General features: G+C 45.8%; 3 protein-coding genes across 3 annotated transcripts; all 3 read right to left on the bottom strand.

Moving 5' to 3' along the window:
• Positions 1 to 446: 446 nt before the first annotated feature.
• Positions 447 to 1,628, bottom strand: LOC113452339 (testis-specific serine/threonine-protein kinase 1-like). Its single transcript, XM_026723792.2, has one exon. It carries the CDS (start codon positions 1,605 to 1,607, stop codon positions 447 to 449), a length of 1,161 nt encoding a protein of 386 aa, XP_026579577.1. The 5' UTR covers positions 1,608 to 1,628.
• A 4,818-nt stretch (positions 1,629 to 6,446) lies between these two features.
• Positions 6,447 to 7,452, bottom strand: LOC113452351 (testis-specific serine/threonine-protein kinase 1-like). The gene is given in 2 exon segments (XM_026723806.2): positions 6,447 to 6,942; positions 6,944 to 7,452. Coding segments are annotated over 2 exon segments (1,005 nt in total).
• A 5,058-nt stretch (positions 7,453 to 12,510) lies between these two features.
• On the bottom strand, positions 12,511 to 13,422 carry LOC113452341 (testis-specific serine/threonine-protein kinase 2-like). Its single transcript, XM_026723795.2, has one exon. The coding sequence runs from the start codon at positions 13,367 to 13,369 to the stop codon at positions 12,530 to 12,532; it is 840 nt and encodes a 279-aa protein (XP_026579580.1). The 5' UTR covers positions 13,370 to 13,422; the 3' UTR covers positions 12,511 to 12,529.
• Positions 13,423 to 16,321: the final 2,899 nt, after the last annotated feature.

The raw sequence follows: 16,321 nt of genomic DNA, 5'->3' as shown, positions 1-16,321 counted from the left end.
GGATGCCAAAAGAGGGAGGAAACAAAATGTGAATGACGAAAATTAAAATACTTTTTAATTTTTTTTTAAAAAAAAACCACATTAAATTGAATTATTGAATTGTCCTCTGGCGAGTTGGCCGTGGAGAGTTGGCCGTGGAGTGTTGTCCCTTTCCAGTAGTTGAACCACGTCTTCCTGCCTTCTGAATGTATGGCTAAGATTCATGAGTAGTTGCCAGCTACAGCCCAGGGTTTTATCCATTTAAAAAATATTTAATAAAACGGCCTTTCAGCCTGCAATAAGGTGCTGATTCAGAAAGACTTGTTCAGTACGTGGTCTTTAGTTTCAGATCACGTCTTCTGCTTAGCTCTTATCTTTATTCCACACACCGCTCCCTCCAGCCGGTTACCTGGGCGACCTGTTAGTGAGGGTCTTGCAGCTTTGGGGACGAGGGCATCCGTTGAACGTCAAAGGTTGGTTTCGAACTCTTCTGCAATCTTCTCCACTTCTTCATCATGCTTCTCTACTTCAGCGACCTCCTCCACTTCTTCAACCGCTTCCAGCCGAGGAGCCGCGTTGGAGCCGATGGTCTGTTTGGATTCGCTTTTGTGGTTCTTCTCCCGTTCGGATCGGTGCTCTGGCTTTTGCTCGCCCGTGCTCCGCGAACTCTCTCCGTTCTTCCCGACGGACGTGGCCGAAATCGCTCTGATTTTGCCGGGCTGCACCCATATGTGACTTAAAACCTCCTCGATGCGCAACCGTCGGGACACGTCGGGTTGAAGCATGCGATAAATGAGATCCTTGCATTCGATGGTCAGGTTTTTGGACTTGGGGAAATGGACCCTGTGCTCCTTCTGCAACCGTAACATTTTCCGGATGTTCGAGTCGTCGTAAGGCATGGAGCCACAGACCATGATGTAGAGGATAACACCCAGACTCCACATGTCATAAATTTTGGGCTCGTAAGGGATTCCCTGTAAGACCTCCGGGGCGGCGTAAGCAGCAGAACCGCAGAAGGTTTTGCTGTAAATAACTTTGCCGTCTTCGTCCCGAACCAGGCGCTTGGCGAAGCCAAAGTCCGAAAGTTTAATGTGGTAATCTTTGTCCAGGAGAAGATTCTCGCACTTCAAATCCCGATGCACGATGTCGCTGTCGTGGCAGTATTTAATAGCGGCGCCCAGCTGACGGAACATCTTGCGAGCGATGTCTTCGGGCATCTCCCCTTTCAGCTTGATGAATTCTAACAAGTCTCCCTGGACACCGAGCTCCATCACAATGTAGACTTTGCCATTGGAGGTCTCGAAGATCTCGTAGGTTTTGATGATGGAGTGATGGTTGACTTTGGCCAAGATATCTATTTCTCTCGGGAGAAACCGCTCCAAGAAATCGGGAGGCGCCTTCTTCCGGTCAATGATTTTGATAGCTACATCGAACTTCAGCCGTTCCGAGAAGGCAGATTTCACTTTGGCATATGACCCTTCCCCTAAATTCCCGCCCATGATGTAGCCCCTTTTTTTAAGGATAGCAGCATCGTCCATGATGCTGTAGGCTGTGGTTATGAGAAGTTTGGTCACATGGTTGACGTATGCGTTCAGCCATTTATTGTCTGTTCCATGGCATGTGGTCATCAGGAGATTATCCGTTTCCTGCTCTGGAAGCCCTTGGTGGCTACTTGGAATGGAACCTTGGGCATTGTTTAAAGGATGCTGTTTCCATGTGACGTCATAAAGCCGAGAGAAATACTGGGCAAATTGATCTCCATTGCTTGGACCCAGGTAGCTTCGAAGCCAGTGGCAAGAGCGTTCTTGCTCAGCCTCATCGGGACGAGGGGATAGAAGGGGAACTCGTGAGATTTGCAGATGACACCAAGCTGGCAGGAATACTCCAGAATATAGTCTCAAAATCCAGCAGTATCTCAACAGACTTGAACACTGGGCCCTATCTTAACAAAATAAAATTCAGTGTAGACAAAAGTAAGGCTTTACACTGAGGCAAGAAAAACCAAATGCAAAGCTATAGTATAGGTGGTACCTGGATCAATAGTAGTAACGGAGAGGGATCTTGGAGCCCTAGTGAACGATTACTTAAATATGAGTGAGAATTGTCCTGCCAACACAATCCTAGGCTGCATTAACATAAGGAATAGAAGCAAGATCACATGAAAGTGTTAATACCATTTTATGAAACCTTGGTAATAAGGCCACACTTGGAATACTGCATCCAATTTTGGTCACCATGACGTAAAAAAGACGTTGAGACTCTAGAAAGAGTACAGAGAAGAGCAACCAGGATGATTAGGGGACTGGAGGCTAAAACCTGAAGCAACAGTTTCAGGAATTGGGTATGAGCAATGAAAAGGACCTGGGGCTGCACAAAGAAGAAAGGGTCAAGCTATTCTCCAACGCACTGAAGGACGGACAAGAAAGAATGGATGGAAACTAATCAAGGAGAGAAACAACTTAGTCCTAAGGACTAATTGTCCTGACAGAACAATTAACCCGTGGAACAACTTGCCTCCAGAAGTTGTGAATGCTCCAACGCTGGAAGTTTTAAAGAAGAGATTGAACAACCATTTGTCTGAAGTGGTATAGTGTTTCCTGCCTGAGCTCGGGGATGGATTAGATGATCTCCAAGGCCCCTTCAAACTGTTATTCTGTTTAAGCTGAGAGAAATAATGGGAGAATTGGTCTCCCTTGCTGGGAGCCAGATAATCTCCAAGCCAAAGGCAGGAGCACTTTTGTTTGGCCTCATTTGAAGTAAACCATCTTTAAATGTTCAGAGAAATTTTAAAGATCTCATCCCATGCTTTTTATTTTTTTATTTTTTTGCTTGCTTTTAAATTCTGGTGTACTCCAAAGAGAAGGATGCTTGCAATGTTCTGTGTGAAAAATATCTCGATTTCCTTCAAATTGGCTTTTCAAGATTTGCTGTTTAATCGATTGGTTTATAAGGATGGGGAGGGGAATTACCTCCCTGTATTTGCTCAAACTCTGGATTATCTTCTCAAGATTGAATTTGGCTGGCTTGTAAATTCTGAGAAGAACCGATGAACTATGTCCAAGAGAAGCGCTGATCTCCATTGTTTAAGTTATTCCGTAGCAATACACCAGATTTTAAAAATGTCCTCCAATTTGTGACAAACGTTAACAACAGGACAGAATGACAGGTGAGAAGGACCTTGGAGATCGAGTCCAATCCTGTGCTCAACCATTTCATCACTTGTTATATTTAAGCACCTAACCAAGGCTCTCCGCTTTCATTAAAATTGCAAATAAATCATGCCTGGTTTTTGGGGAGGGGTGCGTGGAGAGAGGCAGATTACATGAGTCATGAACCCAGACAAATAAAAGTGTAAAAGGAAATTTTTATGTGTACCGTTGGGACAGCCATTATGGTAAGCTAAAGGTAAAAGTTCCCCTCGCAAATGTGTGCTACTCGTTTCCAACTCTAGGGGGCAGTGCTCATCTCCGTTACAAAGCCGAAGAGCCAGTGCTGTCCAAAGAGGTCTCCATGGTCATGTGGCTGGCAGGACTAAACGTCTCTGTTTTTCTACTTGCATTTTTTTAAAATGTGCTTTCGAACTGCTAGGTTGGCAGAAGCTGGGACAAGTAACGGGAGCTCACTCCGCGATACGGCGCTAGGGATTCAAACAGCCAAACTGCCGACCTTTCTGATCGGCATGCTCAGCGTCTTAGCCACTCAGCCTCCACATTCCCTAACCATTATGGTACATGACCACAAATTCAAGATGATTTTGAAAGAGTAGATTACGGGTCAGCCTCCAATAGCCATCAGCCTTCATGGTTCTGGGCTGTCTCTTTTAAATACCAGATAACACTGGAAGAGAAAGATTAGCTCACGACATGTACAAACTTTCACGCTGCATCTGATCAGTGAGCCTGTTGTACAAGTAGTCCTTGACTTATAACAGTTCATTTAGCGGCCGAAGTTACAACGGCACTGAGAAAGGGGACTTACGACCGTTTCTTGCATGTGTGAGACGTTCTCCCTCAATGCGAATAAACAAACTCCACTTATATTGCATACGCTTAAATTTCTCAGGGCTTGCATCATCTTGTGCAGGCGTTGTGTCTTCACACATTGCCTTTCAGTCTTGCAAAAATCATGTGGTGACACCAACTTCTTCTTCTGAGCCATGATGGCGCAGTGGTTAGAGTGCAGTACTGCAGGCTACTTCTGCTGCCTGCCGGCTGCCTGCAGTTTGGCCGTTCAAATCTGACCAGTCTCAAGGTTGAGTCAGCCTTCCATCATTCTGAGGTTGGTAAAATGAGGACCCAGGTTGTTGGAGGCCATAAAACTGACTCTGTAAACCACTTAGTGAGGGCTGGAAAACACTGTGAAGTGATATATAAGTCGAAGTGCTATTGCCCTTCCATCCATCCATCCATCCATCCATCCATCCATTGTGCACTGGTTAGAAAGCAGCATTGCAGGCTGACTCTGCCCACTGCCAGCCATTCGATCCTGACCAGCTCAAGGTTGATTCAGCCTTCCATCCTTCTGAGGTGGGAAAAATGAGGACCCAGATTGTTGGGGGCAATTATGTTGACTCTGTAAACCGCTTAGAGTGGTCTGTAAAGCACTGTGAAGCGGTGTATAAGTCTAAGGGCTATTGCTATTCTCTTTGCTCAGCCCCAGGTGCAGTGCCTGAATTTCGGTGGCACTGTTCCCAGGCAATGGAGCCACTGTTCGTATTAGTAACATGCTGTTGGGAGGAAGGGGTAACCCAGTGCTTCTCAAAGTGACCCCTTTAAAAGTCTGTGAAGATTCTCAGTCGTCCAGGTCATGGTTGCCCCAAAGGTGATTTTTCAAAAGGCAACTGGCCTTTCTTGTTTTTTTTTTCAAATTGAAAATGTTTCACTTCTCATCCAAGAAGCTTTTTCAGTTCTGACTGTATGGTGGAGGATGGAAGGACTCTCAGAGGGAGTGCTAACAACCAGATGACTGCAAAGAATATAAATCCATCCATTCTCCCCTGTTCAGTCAGAACTGAAGAAGTGTCTGGGATGAGAAGTGAAATGTCTTCAAGGAAAAACAAAGTAAGTCCAGTTGCTTTTTGAATTAGCACTTTTGGGGATTGACCGCTTAAAAACATGTGGACTTCAATTCCCAGAATTCCCTAACTTGGATGCTTTTCCTTATTCTATTTATATTAGCTTGGGTATCTCTCTGGCTTCCCATTTCTATTGAATTCTGAGATAAGACCTCATAATAGTGGTCGGGAGTATTAGATATATTTGCTACCTGGACTTATGTATTAAAAAGGCAGGATAAAAATATAATAACGATCATGAGAGAAGTAGCACAGGTAGCCAGGCAGATGGTGACTGATGAGGGATGGGAGGAGGGACGAGGAAGAGGAGGAGGAGGAGGAAGAGGGAATGGAAGAGGAGGAGAAGGACTAAGAAGATGAGGAGGAGAAAGAGGAGGATGAAGAGAAGGAAGACGAGAGGAATTAAGAAGAGAAGGAGAAGGACTAAGGAGAAAGAGAAGGATTAAGAAAAGGAGAAAGAGGACGAGGAGATGGAGGAGGAAAAGGACTAAGAAGAGGAGGAGGAGGAAGAGGAAGAGAAGATGGAGAAGAAGGACTAAGAAGAGGAGGAAAAAGAGAATGAAGAAGAGGAGAAGGACTAAGATGAGGAGAAAGAGGAGGATGAAGAGAAGGAAGATGAGAACGACTAAGAAGAGGAGAAAGAGGAGAAGGAAGAAGAGAAGGAGGACTAAGAGGAGCAGGAATTGTATAATGGCCTGATAATGGGAGTAAAAAATGAGTAGGGTGCCAAGCATTTTCAGAAACCAGATTGAGAAATTAAAAGGAAAACCCAGATGATTGTGCTACTGTGTTGTTGCTAAGAAAACCAAAAATAAATCTCCAGTATTCAAGCTGAACTCAAGGGAGACTTTACCATTTTATATGTTCATTTTAAAACAATTACGCAGAGGCCATTTACATACCTTGGGGCTTTCTTTGTTTGGTTTTTGACAGAAGCTGCTAAATGAAAAGTGTAAAGAAATCCACCCCGTCTTCCCCCAAAAGCACAAGACGTTGGCTGATTCTATAAACAGACGGGTCTTCAGCCTCTTAGATGTGATAAGAGTAGATTTTATGGTAGCATAAACACCAGTTTATTTAGAGAGACCACGGTTCAAGATCGTTCGCATCCCCCCCCTTCCAATCTTTCATTTGGAGAAGATTTAACCATCGGGGGGGGGGGACTCATTCTGATTTTGTGCTAATAAGAAATATAGAAATATGGACCTGTTAGAGGCCCTGGATCTTCCAAAATAAGGTGAAAGGGCTTCACACTTCCTGTTTGCCTCATCCAACCCTTTGTCTCTTGGCAAAACCTAGAACCCAGCTTTTTCAAAAGAAATCATTGAATTTGGCAGTCTTGGAAACCAATTTTTGGGGGAGTGGGGAGATAACTTGAGAGGACGCCTTCCTTTCAGAGGGAAGTCCTTTGCATCTCCTCCGAGAGATTCTCTAGATCCTCGTGCCGTATTTCTTTTTCCACTTGCTCGTTATCCGAAGGCTGCGGGCCGCTCTCCTTCCCAAAGAGGGATCGGATCTGGCTGTGCTGCTGCGAACATTCCCCCGGTTTGACCAGTGCGGAGTCTGAAACGGCTTTGGGTTCCTGCATCCAGTTGTGCATCAAAACCTCCTCGATGCAGAGCCGTCGAGTCACGTCGGGCTGAAGCATATGGTAGATGAGGTCCTTGCATTCCACCGAGAGGATTTTGGACCGGGGGAAATGGACTCTGTGTTCCTTCTGAAGCTTGAGCATCTTTTTAATGTTGGACTCGTCATAAGGCATGGAGCCACAGACCATGATGAACAGCACAACGCCCATGCTCCAGATGTCGTAAACCTTGGGCTGGTAAGGGATGCCCTGGAGCACTTCGGGCGCGGCGTAGGCTGCGGAGCCGCAGAAGGTTTTGCTAGGATGACCGCCCGTCATCGTCCCGAGACAGGCGTTTGGAGAAGCCGAAGTCTGTCAGTTTGATGTTGTATTCTTTATCCAGGAGCAAGTTCTCGCATTTCAGGTCCCGGTGGACGATGTCCAGCTCGTGGCAATATTTAATGGCGCTGGCTAACTGGTTGAACATCTTGCGGGCGATCTCTTCGGGAATGGCTCCCTTCTTCTTGATAAACTCCAACAGGTCTCCTTGGACGCCCAGTTCAGTGACGATGTACACTTTCCCTTCGGAGGTCTCGAAGATTTCATAGGTCTTGACGATGGCGTGGTGCTTCACCCTGGCCAACATCTCAATCTCTCGGGGGAGGAACCTCTCCAGGAAGTCTCGGGGAGCTTTCTTCTTGTCGATGATCTTGACCGCCACGTTACACTTCAGCCGTTCGGAATAGGCAGACTTCACTTTTGCGTACGAACCCTCTCCGAGGTTGATCCCCATAATGTAGCCTCTCTTTTTAAGGACCTCGGCGTCATCCATCGTCTCTTGAGGCAACCCTGAGGAACTTCAAGTTGACCTACCTCAGCTGGCCCCCTTTCCGTCCAGATTTCAGAATGGTCTTTCTCTCCTTAAGTTGAAGGCAGCAGAATTCTTAACATCCTTCCATGATGTCACAAAGCCAAGCCGTGTTTGGTCCTTGACCGAAGATACACCACTCAACTTGGAAGCAAACAAGAGTCATGGTTGACATGTTGGAGAAGGGATGAACTTCCTAAGCGTAAGTATCTATAGATATGGTCTCCTTTTGCTGTTCTCTGTCTTCTGCATCCCTGGACTTTTTTTTTTAGAACTCTAGAGGTGGGGAGGACCAAACTACCCACGATCCACTATAATCTTAATTTTCTTTTGGTGTGTGTGTGTGTTTTTTAAAAAATATTTTAGTGCCCATTGATATCAAGCGAGGGCATGAAATTGGTTTGATCTGGAAAAGACTGAAGCCTCGGTTCCTTTTGTCGATGGCAGGGATACCTCCTGCTCACTTGAGTTTTATGCACTGGAACCCAAATTGAGTTGAGGGCTGTACTTGGTTCGAACAGCATCACATTCAAAGAACTGGAGGGACTGATGTAAGGATAACAAATAGCAACACAAAACAAGGGCCTAGCCCAAAAGAATTGAAATATTTTGACACTGCATGTCTACAGAAATTCTCAGGCATCCAGATCATGGTTGTCCCAAAGGTGCTTTTTCAAGAGGCAACTTCGTTTTTTTCCCCTTGAAGACCTTTCACGTCTCATCCAAGAAGCTTCTTCAGTTCTGAGTGAATGGTGCATAATGGAAGGATTGATATTCCCTTGCAGTCAAGTGTTCCTTAGCGCTCTTGGGTGAATCTCTCTGCTAACAACCAGAAGCCTGCAAGGAATAAAAATCCTTCTATTCTGCACCATTCAGCAAAACCTGAAGAAGCTTCTTGGATGAGAAGTGAAATGTCCTCAAGGAAAAACAAAAGTTCAGTTGCCTCTTGAAAAAAGCACCTTTGCGCCATTTTGATACTACCAATAGATTTTAAAGCTTTGTAAAAATAGGTAGATGAGATGTAACTGAGCTTGAAAGAGGTTAGTACTACACCGCAAATCTACCCTTTTTCACTTTTTAAATAAGTTTCAATAGCTGTTTATATATTTTATTTCTTTGGTGTTCCTCAGTAACCTAGTCTTTCAAAGCTGTAGGCTCATTTAATTGTAATGTCTGTGTTTTTTTTTTTTACCATTTGGCATTAAGGTTCTTTTTCATGGAGGTTGTGCAAATGTTCATTGCATTTACATTTGCATTCAGTTAGAAATTACACTGGGAATTTTGGCGAATCGAAGAGCAGAGTTTGAATCCAAAAGAATCTGTAAAATCACCCAGAATTTGCTCTGGAGAGAACAGTCCATGGTTCTGACTTCGTATTATCATCTAGCTTTTATAAACAGAGGTGGGATTCTACCAGTTCGCACCTATTCTCTAGAATAGAGAACATTCTAAGCAGTTCAGAGAACCGGTTGTTAGAAGAAATTACTGGGCTAATCCTGTAAGGAAGGCAGGAAGGAAACATTCTGGTGTTGCTTACGGAAACCGCCTCTCCGTTAACCCTTATTACGGTCTTGGCAGGCCTAGACTTCCTGTCTCTGGAACTTCTCTGGAGTTTTTTCCCCTCCTTTGAAGGTGCTTTGCTTGTGTGGAGTGACCATTCAAAGTTACAATGGCACTGAAAAAAGTGACTTATGACCATTTTTCACACTTACGACTGTTGCAGCATCCCTACAGTCATGAGAGGCCAGGCGAGGAGATGTGTGCCTTGTTGTGAGTGATATTGACTGGGCCATGCCCAGCCAATAACATGACCACCAAGCCACACCCACCAACTAAGCCATGCCCACAGAACTGGTTGTTAAAATATTTGAATCCCACCCCTGGTAGGGACTTAACGCTGGGCCTATATCTTATGAGGTCAATAGGTCTTCATTTTTTCACATCATGGCTGTGAATCAACACTTTGGTCACAAACACAGTTCAGCAGCTCCTTGACTTAGGTATTACAATTGGGACCAGAATTCCAAGGTGGTCTTGCTTAACGAAGTATCTTGCACCCAATGTTGACATTTTTGCCACCGTTGTTAAGCGAATCCCTCCAATTGAGTCACACTTTTGGGAAGGGGATCTGGTGTCCCCTATTGACCTCGTGTCAGATCTGCTCCCACAGGTATCCAGCCATAAAAAAAGGATGAAAGGGGGAAGAGGGAGGGCGAAAGGTAAAAGGGCAATAAAGCTTTGTGTGTGTACATGATAGGAGATCTGGAGTGGGGGAATAGCAGGTGATAAGGACCAGAACAGCAGGATCCTGTTTGTACCTGTATCCCATGAGAAATAAATAGGCAATTTACTCCCCAAACATCTTGGCGAGCTCCGGTTGGGTGGAAAAGGACTGGTCATGGGGGGTGGGCTGGGCTGGGGGCAAACCTTATTTTTCTATCTAGCAAGCAGAGGAGATTTCAGAGCTGGCTTGATTTTACTGCAACCAACATCTTTCGTAAAAAGAACTCTTTGCTGTAGCCAAATGGGAGTCGAGGGTCTTTCCTTCCGAAAGGATCGGATCAGGACAGGTCTGACACTGTCAAGCAGGGGGATCAGGTTACAAATGCCCATTGCATGACCTTCGATCATAAATCCTTGCCTGTGGCCAAGTTCCCAAATTTCAATCCCGTTGGCAGTGGGGACGCTGCAACGTTCGTCGATGTGAGAGCCGGTCATAAGACTTTGCAAGCGTTGTCACTTTCCAACGGTCATGAAACGAACAGCTGTCAAGGGAACTATTTCCTGCAGAAGGCAGGAACAAAAATCCGTATGGCAACAGTTCAGCCCTGATAGTTTCCTTTCCTTAAGTTTCCTTTCAAGGAGAAATGCGCGCAGTTGGAACCAAAGTTGCATACCAATGAGGCACAGCCCATCTCCTTGATGGTACATCAAAGCTTTGATAAACAGACCTGTGAGGGGGGAGGGATTCTTTTTAAGAAAGCCAACTATTCCAGCTTGGAGTGTCTCAGACAGCTCCTGGGAGGAGAGCTTTGAAATGTCCACCGTCCTAGATAATGAGGAACATTGGCTGTGTCTCTGCAGGGAGAAGCTAAATCTTTCCTGTTAAAGGTGACATTTCTTCTCCATTAAGTTTTGCAAAATTATTCGGAAGGGACCTTAGATTAAAGGGAGAGCCGTCGTAAACCCAGCTGCAAAGACACGCAGGCCACCAGAGTGATTTGTCATGGATTTTTGGGTTCTCCAGAAAGCAGCAGCAACATGGTTCAGGAAGGAGCCGTAACTCATGCAATATGCACTCATTAGAAGATTCCAGTTCTAAATTTGCCCTTCGAATCCTGGCTTGGTTGGCCTAGAAGAGAATGACCTGGGTCTTTTTCCACAGTGTGAATTTTTGAAGGTAGTCAGCGTTTCAATAACCAACTCCAAACCAATAAACTCCAAGACAATCATTTCCTCAAACAGTTCCATTTTATGAGAGTTGTCCTAATGGCAGATCTGAGAAAACCTGTATCTGAGAGTTCCGCGTTTTCCCTTCCCAAAAGAGAAATCCATCCCCCTGCATCCACCAGTCCATCACATCATGGTCCAATCAAATCTTTGTCCCACAATTTCCAAAGAAGGCAACTTCTGTTCCACGGGTTGATTGCTCTCACTAGTAGAAAATCTCTCCTTATTTCCAGGTTGAATCTCTCCTTGATCAGTTTACATTCATTGTTCCTTATCTGGCCTTCAGGTGCCTTGGAAAATAGCTTGACCCCTTCCTCCTCTCTGGGGCGGCCCCTCAAATATTGTAACAATGCTCTCCTGTCTCCCCTGGTCCTTCTCTTCACTTGACCAGCCATGCCCAGTTCCTGCAACTGTTTATCGTATGTTTTAGCCTCCTGTCCCCTAATCATCCTGGTTGCTCTTCTCTGCACTCTTTCTACAGTCTCAACATCTATTTGATAGTGCGGTGACCAAAACCGGAAGCAGTATGCTAGGTGTGGCTTTATAGAGTGGTATTAGTACCTTCCTTGATTGAATCCCTCTGTCGCTGCGTAAACTTAAAACTTAGGATTGCATTGACTTTTTCGGCTGCCACCACATTCTGTTAGCTCATATTTAACTGGTTGTCCACTAAGACTCCAAGATCCCTCTCACAATTAGTGAGAACAATCAACCGGTGAAACGGAAGTTGCCTTCGGAAGTTGTGGGAGCTTCATTATCACTGGAAGCTTTCAAGAAGAGATTGGACTGCCATCTGTCAGAAACGGTGTAAGATCTCCTGTTTGGATGGGGGGGGGTCGGATTAGATGACCTACAAGGTCCCTTCCAACTCTGTTAATCTAACCCTTTAAGTTACTGCTATGAAACCTGGTTTCACCCAGTCTGTATGTATACTTTCGGTTTTTCTTGCCTAAGCGTAAGATGTTGCTTTTCCTTACACTGAATTTTGTTTTGTTGGATAGGGCCCAGTGTTCAAGTCTGTCGTAACTTCAAACCAGTGGTTTGAACCAATTCTACTGGTTTGGACCAGTTCTGCCGAGCCGGTAGCGCCAATGAGCAGCAGAGAGCGAACCGATTCTCTCCGATACTCTGCTGTTGGGCCCAACAGCCCACCTGGACTCTGATATTCACCTTTATTCCCTGTATAGCTGCTTTGCGCGGCACACACAAGTGCCACGTGGCAGCTGCTAAGTGCAGGCTTGCAGGAGGTGAGTTGGAATGCCTCTGCGCCTGTGCAAAGTGCACTTTTGGCGCGCGTGTGCATGCAAAGTGTGTGCACATGCACAAAGTGTGCCCACCAAGCCACGCCCACCAAACCGGTAGTAAAAATTTTTTTGAATCCCACCCCTGCTTCCAACGGTCACTAAATGAAACTGTTGTACCTCCAGGACTCCCTGTGCACATGAAATAAAATAAAATAATCAGGAGAACGCTGCCAAGGGTTGCTGAAGGAAAAGATTTTTTATTTTTTTCTCGGGTTTACTGCATTCTGCAAAGCGATAAGTATTCCGGATAACATTTTTAGGTTTGCACTTTACCATCTTAGCTAATCTCACAACTTGAAGGGCTTTAGGTGCTTGCCTTGCACCCAAGGGTGGTTGAGGACCTCTTCGATTCGTAGACGGTGGGAGACATCCGGCTGCAACATGTGGAAAATCAAGTCTTTGCACTCCAGGCTGAGAAACTCGGGAAAAAGGATGCGGTGTTCCTTCTGCAGGCGCAGCATCCGTTTGACGTTCGAATCGTCGTAAGGCATGAACCCGGAGACCATCACGTACAGGATCACCCCTAGGCTCCACATGTCGTAAACTTTGGGGTGGTAAGGAATCCCTTGGATCACCTCCGGAGCAGCGTAAGCGGCCGAGCCACAAAACGTCTCGCTGGGCACGATTTTCCCGTTGCCGTTTCGGAAACAGCGCTTGGAAAAGCCGAAATCCGACAGCTTGACGTTCATGTCCTTGTCGAGGAGAATGTTGTCGCACTTCAGGTCGCGATGGACCACGTCTAAGTCGTGGCAATATTTGACGGCGCAACACAGCTGGCGGAACATCCGGCAGGCCACTTCTTCGGGCAGGCCCCGGTTGCTCTTAATGAACTCCAACAAGTCCCCCTGGATGCCGAGCTCCATCACAATGTAGACTTTCCCCGCCGTCTCGAAGATCTCGTAGATTTTGATGATGGAGCAGTGGTTCACGGTGGACAGGATCTCCAGCTCCCGAGGGAGGAACTTCTCCAAGAACTCGTTGGGAACTTTCCTCCGGTCGGTGATTTTCACCGCCACGTTGATCTTCAGGCGCTCCGAGTAAGCCGACTTCACTTTGGCGAAGGAGCTCTCGCCCAAGGTGTTGCCCAAAATGTAACCCTTTTTCTTAAGCACAGCAGCATCGTCCATGATGCCAAGGGTGGGGCGTGCCAACCTCCCATCTGAACTGTCATTTAGTGGTACATTCCTTGAGGTGGGGAGAGGGCCATCTGAAGGGGCTCCAGGCTAGGCTCCACTCCCAGCAGTGTTTTGAAGAGGTCATCAGGTGACGTCATAAGGGGCCACACTGGAAGGATGTTTATTAAGGGGCTTGGGTAGGGAAACACATAAGGATGGCATGTGGGGGGGGCGTGTCCTTCACGAAACAAGTGGAACTCACGGCCTTGTGAGAAGGACAGTTGCTGGAATTGGGGGGGTATCTAGTTTAATGAAAAGAAGGCTTTAGGGGGTATCCTGCCTCTGTCGGAATCTGACTTAGAGGGGGAAGCCAAACAGCTGACAGGGAGCGTGGGAGTGTGGCTCCTTTGGCTGTGGAAGAAACTGGGAAGGGCAAAGTTCGGCTGGGCAGAGCAGGGGAGAGGTAGAGCAAGGGAAAGGAAATTCAGAGGAAGACCCAGGCCCACGCCCTCTTCATCCTAGGGCACGCAGGGAGGAACGGAGAAGGGAGCAATATGAGTTGCGTGGCTTATGGGGGAGGAAAGGGCCCTGATTCTCTTCATTAGCTGCAGCTGGGAACACAGTGTATAAAAGAGGAAGCTGCGCACAGCAAGTTGTTGGGAGCAAAGGTGAATTTATCTTGTATCGTCATGGCTTATCTGCGTTCCTGTTATCTTCCCAAACTGTGTGAGTTTTGCTATGCTTTCAAGCCTGAAATTCCATCTCCTGCCGTGTCAAGTTAATTACTTCAGCTTGGTTTGTTTGGATTTTTAGTTACAGTTTGTATGTAATCTTGTTTTGGACTGAATTTTCTACAGTTAGAGGCTGTTCTTGGGAGAGTTTTTTTTCTCCAGCCGAAGGAAACCTGGACATTGGGGGCAAAGTTGGAGATAATAAAAGGGTCTCATTGCTTATTTGACTGTGTTGCCTTTGTGCCACGCCCCTTTGGGTCATCAGAGGGTGACAGGATAGCCTTCCAGTATTTGAGGGGCTGACCCAAAGAAGAGGGGGGGTCAAGTTCTTTTCCAAAGCCCCAGAAGAAGCAATGGATGGAAACTAATCAGGGAGAGAAGCAACCTGGAATTAAGGAGAAACTTTCTAACAGGACGATTAGCCAGTGGAACAGAAGTTGCCTTCAGAAGTTGTGGGTGCTCCCTCACCGGAGGCTTTTAAGAAGAGAACGGACAGCCCTTTGAATGGGATGGTATAAGATCTCCTGCTTTAGACTAGAAGACCTCCAAGGTCTCTTCCAGATCTATTCAGATTGATTGAACCTATGTTCCCATCATAGTCCTGCAAAGGAGTGCCAGAAAAAGGCTGGATTTGTGTTTTTGGCTGCTCACTCTACATTTAACCAGAGACAAGACAAGCGATGAGATTTCTTGCACATTATAATTATAGTGAACTGTTCCAAAGGAGAGTTGGGCAACCGATTCTCCAAAGATAATAATATAGTGTCCCCTGTTTGAGCGGGGTGGGGTGGGGGGGTGGACTAGAAGACCTCCAAAGTCCCTTCCAACTCGAGTCATGAAAAACCACCAAGCTCAGAGAGCACCAAGGACCTCATACTTCAACCCTGAGCTATACACATTCTCTTCTATCGGCACCAAGGTAATTTTATTGTCACGGGTGTTGTAACCTCAGCAGCGGAAGAGAAACACGGAACTAAAACTGTTAATGACTTGAAGCGAAATTTGTTTTAACAAGGATATAGCGAAAACAAAGTATTTTGTGAGAAAGGGGAATAAAATTTCAGCCATGGCATAATTTGTTTCACACTTATTAATCCAGACTTGAGAGTTCTGGAAACTTGGTGAATTGCTTTAAAACATTAGAGAGAGAAAAATACGTTGTAAAAACAGGTGGGAAAACAGTGGCTTTTCTGCTAGTTTTTTTTCCCCCCACAAAGAAGCTAATTTATGGTTTGTTTCTTTACTTGGGAAAAGAAGACTTTCCCCAAACCCATCAAATAAGAAATACGTTTATGAAAAGGAACTCAGTGCAAACATTTTTTTTTTTTCTGGTGGGAAGGCACCAATATATTTCAGCAGAGATGATGGCTCGGGAATTGGGCAGGGAAATATATATAAGAATAAACATTACTAATGAAACAACCCAAATACATGACTTGGATTCTGCCTGGTGAAAAGTTCTGGCATTTCCTTCATCACTTTGTTGACAAATCACTTTATAAGTACTCCTCGACTTGCAACCATCGGATTAGCGACTGTCCAACGTTACAATGGCACTGAAAAATGTGATTTATAACCATTTTACTACCAACATTGCAGCATTCCCACAGTCACAAAATTTGGATGCTTGGTAACTGTTCCTACCGCTCATATTTATGACGGTCACAGTGTCATGGGGGGAGAAGTAGTGCTGTGGAGCTCTAGCCTCACAATCAGGAGGGTGTGAGTTCGAACCTAGGTAGAGGCAGATATTTCTCTCTCTGGGCACAATGAGAATAGATCAGCCGAACAAAACCCCGCATTGGTGACAGGAAGGGCATCCAGCCAATAAAACACTCAGCTCCATTCCCTTGCCCAGACTCCACACTGCAAGGGATTCTGGGGGTGGTTAAACAAAGATGACAACAGTGATCCCCTAGGACGACGACCTGGCAAGGGAAGTCCACGGGAAAGCCGGATTCACTTAACGACCAGTTAGCAATTTAACTTTGTGGATCCACTCAAACTGCTTCAAAGCGATTGGCCCCTCTGACGCTTCAGCAATTTGCTCCACTGCTGCATCAGGAGAAGCGGTCGCAAAACGGGGCAAAAAATTCACTTCATCACGGCCTCGCTTAGCAAGAAGCATCTCAGACCCAACTATGGTCAAGTTGAGAAGCATTAGGGTCATTCTTGGGATCGAAACCTACACCTGGCCAGCTTTATTAGAGCTACTTTTCATTCCTGGCCAACC

The sequence above is a fragment of the Pseudonaja textilis genome, chromosome 15, assembly GCF_049901715.1.
Source record: "Pseudonaja textilis isolate UNSWEBS1 chromosome 15, rPseTex1.2, whole genome shotgun sequence".
NCBI classification, from domain to species: Eukaryota; Metazoa; Chordata; class Lepidosauria; order Squamata; family Elapidae; genus Pseudonaja; species Pseudonaja textilis.
This window is presented reverse-complemented; position numbering and strand designations above follow the sequence as displayed.

Excerpts from the sequence above, each read along its gene's own strand:
- LOC113452339 (XM_026723792.2), bottom strand. The coding sequence starts at position 1,607 with ATGACCACATGCCATGGAACAGACAATAAATGGCTGAACGCATACGTC.
- LOC113452341 (XM_026723795.2), bottom strand. The coding sequence starts at position 13,369 with ATGGACGATGCTGCTGTGCTTAAGAAAAAGGGTTACATTTTGGGCAAC.